The following is a 7,405-nucleotide window of genomic DNA, read 5'->3' on the forward strand; positions in this document are numbered from 1 at the left end:
CTGTCAAATAAAATCTTTAAAAAAAAAAAAAAAAAGGATGGTCATGCAGAGTGATCACTGTCCAATACCTGGCTGAAGGATCAGTGGGGTATAAAATCCAGTCCACTTTTTGCCAGCCATGCTCTGTGTCCCAGGACACAGAGGTGTCGTTTTCTAATTCACAGAGAAGCACCATCTTTCTGCCCAGGTGTTCCCATTTGGAGCAGGCACCTTTTCCTCACCTGCCCAATGGTGCTGTGAACCCTCAGCATTTCCTCTCTCAATGGAAGCTTTGCAAGTCTTAGTCAGCACTTAGTATATCCTGCTGAACTAGGTTTGGGTTCCTGTCCCAATGTTATCATGAGGAAGACCTGAGAAGCTACTTAGGTTCGAAACCAGCTATTCTAACATAAAGTGAGGGTAAGATGGGCACTCCAGAGTTAAGAGGAAAATTTGGCTTAATAGGATAATCTCAGCACTCCCTAAAGTAAAATTACCCCAGCATAAAACTCCCTAATACGGAGGGACTCTTCATGGTACTTGGTAGGGTGAAGTCACTTATCAGATGAGTGGGAGCAGACATCTTTAATAGTCCCTTCCAGCTCTAATGCTATGTGAGTCTAGTTGTTATGCTCCAACCAGGACGGTTCTTAAAATAGTCAAGGCAAAGCAAGAGATGAGATTTCAAGTGCTGATTCTGTGGTGCTGAATGACTTTAGGGCAGGCATTTAATCTTCACTTTTCTTATGTACACAAGTGATTTCAAAACCCTTGGCAAAAACAGTGCTGTAAAAATAGTTTATTGCTTAAAAAGAATACTGTTTTCGAAAAGTACCCCCTTCCAATATTTTCAAATAATTTGCACAGTTCATTCATTCACACAGCAGAAACATTGGAAATGAAAAAACAGTAAGAATATATGGCTTGTTATACATTTAACACAACTTAACCAGTGCAACCAACCTCTCATCCTGGAGGCTCTGGGAAGGCAAATGAGCCATATACTCAAGGTTATAACTACTGGAGATATCTGGGGTGGCTGCCTACAGCTTCTTGACCATCTGAGTCCTCAGGGATAGAACAGGAAATTCAACGAGGGAGCTGAAAATGTTCCAAATAATTGTTAACATTCCATGCTGATTCTCCCCAAAGGCTTGAAGGTAGGAAAACAATCTGTCCTCATCCCTCTTTCTATATGCAAAGGTCTCATTTATGCTTGTGAACCAGCTGGGGATCCACTATCCTACTATCCATGCATCCTGGCAAATGCACAGCAGGCTGGAGACTCACCACCTCAGAGGGTTTCTTCCAGCCCCATGGGCTAATCTCTAGTTGGCAGCGCCCCTCAGAGTGGACAGTGGAGGTGAAGTGCCCCTTTCAGAGCCTCATCCACAGGGCGAAGCATTTGTTACTGCCCACGTTGGCCCTATTGGCTGGCCATGCACCACAGACTCCTACCCTCAGTAGAAAAAGCTTTACATTCTTCTTTCTCCTTGCATTACATTCTTCAAAGATTTCTAGGCTTGTGAACTGCTAGAGTTCAAGCTCCAGTGTTTACATAGCCCAAAGCCACTAAAAACCCCAGATTCCTTCTATTTATAGTATCACCCATGGAGGACCAGGAAACTGAAAGTCTAAAAATCCAAGGCCTTCTCTCAGTAAGTGAAGAACATTCATGGACATGAGATAGGTCTACGAGACTACCAGAAAAAAATTTTTTTTTTTTTTTTTTTTTTTTGACCACCAAGAATAGATCTAGTCAAATGAGTGTTGGTTCTGAAGCAGCCTGCCTGAAGGCTCCACGGTACCCAACAGCATGGGGCAGTCCTCTGTGACATGTCCAGAGCCTGTGGGTAATGCTCTGTAACATGCTCCTTGATGGCAAAGCACTGAGTTTTGAAAACAGCTGGAAGATGTCTGGAGGCAAGTCTGGTGAATAAACTGGACAGTAGCAGTACCATCGTGGACCCCAGAGGAGGGGCGGCCATGAGCAGTGAGCCTGAGCTCTACGGCTGCCAGCTGGCCAAGGGCCACCACCAGAGAAGCATTTCAGGTACATCCAGAGTAGTGGCAGCAAAACCACCAACAGGCCTCCCCGGAAGGACAACCTCTCATTTAAGTATCAGGCCTAGTGCTTTCTATAGTCCTACTGCTTAAATGAGCTAAGAATGAGGATGCTTTCCTGGGTGGAAAATATTTTATGTGCGCTTGGTAAGCAAAATGCCTCAAGAAAAAAAGTTCACCAATAAGGAGTTTCTATCAGTCTCTTACCTGAGAGTGTGAGGGTTACGACAGACAGAAAAGGTTGTACTAGGTACACACTTTCCTTCTCACAAAAAGGAATGGAGGCTAAGATTTCAGGTGCCATGCCCTCAATCTCCTCTTCTGGTCTTGTTTCTAATCCTGTAATAAGTCCACGAAACAGGCCATCCAGTTGTGAGAAGACAGACCCAAAAAAGTATTTCCAGACTAGGAAACCTAAGAGTTCCAGTGAAATCCTATGTCCAAATCAGAAGAGCGGTTGAAGAGCTGGAAAACTAAAATCCCCAGTCCTCTGAGCTGCCGGAAGATTGGGGAGAGTATGGCACAGGCTCCTTGACCTGGAGACTCTGGAGGGTAGTTAACATTGTAAGTCAAAAGGCACTTCTAGCCTGCCTGAGTAAGTGGAGGGCAGACTTTCTCCTCTGAAAGTAGAAACGAGCCCAGGACTGGCAAATTTAAGGCATTTAACCTTGGGCCAGCTCTGTGGGTCAGGAACACTTTGGTCCCTGGCTCCCTTCACTACCAGGCCCATCTCACTTATCTACCTCACTCACTTTCCCAGAATTCCTCTGGCACTGCAAGCTGTGGCTTAATGGATTCTAATGATGTAGTTGAAGTAGCTGCCTTGCCCCATTTCTGAGGTGGTAGATTTTCAGGGGTGTAGGGCACAAACCAACAGTGCCCTCAGGTGTCCTTTAAGAGAAAAGCCGCTGAGATGGAACAGCCAGACTGATCTTGAGACCCTGATGTAGAAAAACCCCTGGGGCAGAGGGACTTTGGTTTCAAGAAGTTTTAGTGTTCATGGGCTCATTTAAATCCCATACTTCAAGTCACTGAGGTTAGGTCAATTGCTGGAAATCTGCAGGGGGTTGGAACTGCGGTGCATAGGATGTCTTGTGGATGTCTCAAACCTTAGCCTGGCCCTGCATTAGGGAAACAGGTCACTGCGTTGAAGACAGTGATATTCCTAGGATCTATATACTCTTGGCAGATAGGAAAGGAGAAAGAATGGGGCAGGGGCAGGGCAGATGAGACAGGCTCATTTCGCAGCCCATTATATGGGCCTTTTTCTTTCTTTTTTTTCCCCAACTAGGGCTCCAAATAGGCAATTATTGCTCATGTTGAATTTCCCTTTGTATGTACATTCGAGACTGTTAAATCACATTTGAAAAGTCAGTTTCAAGCTTGTTTTGATAATTCCCCTTTAACCTGAGCAAAGGATGGTCTGTTCAGAGCTAGGAATGAGGTTGAAAACTGGAATTCTGTACCCCTAACCAAGGGAGGTTTTGCTGCAAGAAATCCTTGCAGTTGAGTTCTGGCATCATCTTCCTAGATCTCTTTATCTAGACAGTGCAAAGCAGAGCGATGTGAAAGAAACTTGCAAAAGCCATGGAAGGATAGGGAGACATGCTTGCAAGACAGTCTCAGAAATGAAAATCTCCCATGTTACTGGTAACGGAATTACTGGGAGAGTTTGTCAGAAAGGTAGACCCCCCAGAACTCCCCACCTCCAAAGTCCTGAGCAGTTGGGAGGTCCACAGTCACCTTGGGAGGTGGGGTGGAACTGACAGGTTCTGAGACAAAGATGAGGGAATGGAAAGAACAAAGAAACAGCTGAAAAAAAGGTCTAGGAAAACATGGAGCAGAAGCAAGGAACAAAGGAACTGTAAAACTACAAACACGGTTCATTAAGTTGGGTGGAGCAGCAGCGGGTAGTGTCCCACGGCATATGACCTCAGTAAGAAAGCAGCATACTGGCATAAGGTTTCATAAACCTCAGCTCTCCCTGGAATCTCTGCTTCTAGAACACCAAGTTAGCCAAACAAAATTCTCATATTCCAGAATACTAAGCTGGTCAAATGGGCCAACATACAAGAAAGAATGGCCTGAAAAGCAGGTTTGTCCCTGTAACACTCGGTTCCTATGGATGTTGAGCTTGGTGTGTGTGTGTGTGTGTGAGAAGATCAGCTCAGACTGGTCCTGACACCCCCAAACTAGGAGTGAGCTCCCTGGGCAGTGAATCCAGCCTGGTGAGAATGCCTTCAGCCTGGTCAGTGTCGGCTCTGGCGCTTTGCGATCTCCTCCTGGATGCGCAACTTGAGGGCCTCTCGCATTGGTGGATCCAGAGGTGTGTGTGCAGACACCTCCTCACTCACCCTTCCTGGATCATCATCCTACGTGGAGGAAGAGTCAAGAAGCTCAGGGCTGGGCGTCTTCTGGAAAGGCGACCTGCCCTGTCCCTAGACAACACTCTTTTTGATTCACGGCTTTTTGCCAGTGCCTGCCACTTCCCAGGTGTCCCCCGTGATAGTGATTTTCAGCTGGGGGCCACATGCCCTCCTAGGGGCCTGCTGAGGATCACTGTGTGACAGGGGTGAGTTGTGCTCAAAACCATCGCCCAACAGTCTATGCTCCTATGTGGAGCCAACACTTCCCACTGGCCCTGAGGAAAACAGTGGCTCAGGCTCTGGCAGTGATTTCTAGCACAGCCAAGGGCCTTCAGGCTGCAGCTGTTTCCACGAGGCATACCTGATACACGATAACTGAGGTGACCTCTCCGCTGTCTGCCTCATATTCTAAACAGAAGAGCTGATGGCCAGAAGGTTCTGGCTCGGAGCCGCCACTACTGCTGCTTTCACTGGACTCCTCACAGTCTGGGTTGCTTAGGTGGGTCGAGCCATCTGGAAGGATGAATCACAGTGAGAGGGAAGAGGGGAAGGCTGCTGGAGCCCCTGCCCACACGGAGGACACATGAAAACATACCATAAAGAAAGTCCCGATCTTCTCACGGGCTCTGTGCGTGTGTGTTATGTGTTAAGTGCGCAGCCAATCAATAGTTTCATTTACCTTTGTATCCCTGCTCTGGGGCCAGCACAATCCTATCATGTGATAGATACACAATACACCTTCATCTAGTGAATAAGTTTGCAAGGTAGTGGAGAGGTGGCCAGAGTCCTACTTGGGTTCAAATCCAGGCTCTGTCATTTATTAGCTATGAGAGACCTTGGACAAGTTAACCTCTCTCTACCTGTTTTCTATGAAACAAGTGACAGGAGTTTCCGTCTTATGGATCCAATGAAAATTAAATGAATTAACATACCCAAAATCTAAAAACACTTTTAAGTAATACCAAACAAATTTAGTGCCACCCTAGCTATTGTGATCTCTAGGTCCCTGGGAAGCTGGAGAAAAGGCCATTTTAAATACTGAGTTTGAGTTTCATTCCACACCTATGTCCTGGTCAGCTATAGCTGTGCCAAGCTCTCTGTCAGCTAGTGAGAACCCTAAAGCACAGGATAGTGGGCAAATCAGTAGACAAACCACTACTTGCCGGCTCCCAGATATTTCCTGTTAATAGTGATGCTTAACTGGGGGCCACGAGCCTTCTCTGTTTTCAGAGAGAATCAGTGAGCGAATGAGGAGCGTCAAGGTAGGTGTTCCGGGAAGGAACGTCATGAACTGAGCCTTGGGGGTTAGTAAGTGGCTTTTTCCACGTAGAAAAAGGAGCGCGTAGAGAGAGAGCTGGGGGCTGAAAGAGCGCGAGGGATGGAGGAGGCAGGCGGGGTGGGCGGCCTCACCTCGGTGTCGCGGCAGGTACACCTGCAGGTCGGGCTTGCGGGGCCGCGTCGGCGCGGGCGTGTGCCGCCTCCTCGCCTTCTCCTTGGCCGCCTGCTTCACCTTCTTGTCATAGTCGTCCCTGCGGGGAGCCGAGCGGGAGTCAGGGACCGCCGGGCCGAGCTAGGCTGGGGGCGGCGGCGGGGAGGGGCGGTACCGGGCGAGCTGGTTCCGTCGGATGTGGTGCACAAAGCCGTGGCTCATGTCCAGCCGCCCGCCAGGCTTGCAGCAGAGCCCCGGCCCGGGATCTGGCGCCGCTTCCATCTGGAGCCTTGTGCTGGGAGCCTCCGCCAACTCAGCGGCCCCAACGGCCGCCCTCCCGCCCGGCGAATACCGCACCGTCCCTCGTCCGACTTCCGGCCCCGCGCCCCTACGTCCCGCCCCGAAAGAGCCTGCCGGGCCGAGTGTCGCGGCGCCCGGAGTTCCCGACGCGGGTGCTGGGATGGGGCATGCGCGGCTTTCACTCCCCGTCGGGGCTTTTCTTTTGTCAGGTTAGCCACTAGGAAACAGGATTTAGGCTTACCGCTGATACATCAGAAAATTCAAAAAAACACAAAGCACCCATTACACCACTCAGCGATCGGTGTGGAGTCTTCCTTTCCTTTTTGTGGTGAGAAAATGCTGTAGAACTCCCATGCCCGGTTGTGTGACCTCCGCTGACCATTGAAGCCCGCGGAGCCTCAGTGTCCTCATCGGTAAACGAGGCCATCGAGCTCATTTACCTCAAAAGAGGTTGTGAGGAGGCGAGTGCTCGGGCAGGGCACACAGCGGCATCCTGGCCGCACAGCCCTGCGAAGGCTGCTGGCGCCTGGGTCGCCCCTTCTAGCCGGTCCAGAGCCGGAGCCCACCCGATCCACATCTCAACTGTCCCCTCGGGAGGACCCAGCGCTTTTCAGAATCTGAGTGTGTAGTTTGGGAGTCCTCTTTTAAAAAATGACAAAATTAGGGGCGCCTGGGTGGCTCAGTGGGTTAAAGCCTCTGCCTTCGGCTCAGATCGTGATCTCAGGGTCCTGGAATCCAGCCCCGCATCGGGCTCTCTGCTCAGCAGGGAGCCTGCTTCCTCCTCTCTCTCTCTCTGCCTCTCTGCCTACTTGTGATCTCTGTCTGTCAAATAAATAAATAAAATCTTTAAAAAAATTAAAAATGACAAAATTAGAAATTTGTGGTTAGTACAGAGACATATTGGTATATCCACACGATGGAATACCGCTGAGCAATCAAAAGGAACAAGTTGTTGATAGACGCAAGCCCATGGATGAATCTCAAAATAAATTCTCCTAGCCAAAGGCACCAGGCAAAAAAGAGGACATGCCGTGGGCTTCCATTTATATAAAACTGCTCTGTAGTGAGAGAAGGCAGATGTATGGGGAAGGACAATTTTGAGGCTGGTGGGTAGGTTTCTTATCTTGATTGTGGTGATGGCTTCAGAGGGTATACGCCCATCCGTCAGTATCTAGCAAATTGCACATTTTATTTTTTTTTAAAGATTTTTATTTATTTATTTGAGGGACAGAGATCACAAGTAGGCAGAGAGGCAGGCAGAGAGAGA

At 48.8% G+C, this 7,405-nt stretch overlaps 1 protein-coding gene across 1 annotated transcript; it reads right to left on the reverse strand.

Annotated features, from left to right (window-relative positions):
* Positions 1 to 763: 763 nt before the first annotated feature.
* LOC308348891 (UPF0561 protein C2orf68 homolog) lies at positions 764 to 6,205 on the reverse strand. The gene is made up of 4 exons (XM_080813305.1): positions 6,014 to 6,205; positions 5,820 to 5,938; positions 4,771 to 4,922; positions 764 to 4,415 (listed from the first exon to the last, which is right to left on the reverse strand). The coding sequence occupies exons 1-4, from the start codon at positions 6,118 to 6,120 to the stop codon at positions 4,293 to 4,295; spliced, it is 501 nt and encodes a 166-aa protein (XP_080669431.1). The 5' UTR covers positions 6,121 to 6,205; the 3' UTR covers positions 764 to 4,292.
* Between the last annotated feature and the right edge of the window lie 1,200 nt (positions 6,206 to 7,405).

Source organism: Martes martes, assembly GCF_963455335.1.
Source record: "Martes martes genome assembly, chromosome: 9".
Lineage (NCBI taxonomy): Eukaryota > Metazoa > Chordata > Mammalia > Carnivora > Mustelidae > Martes > Martes martes.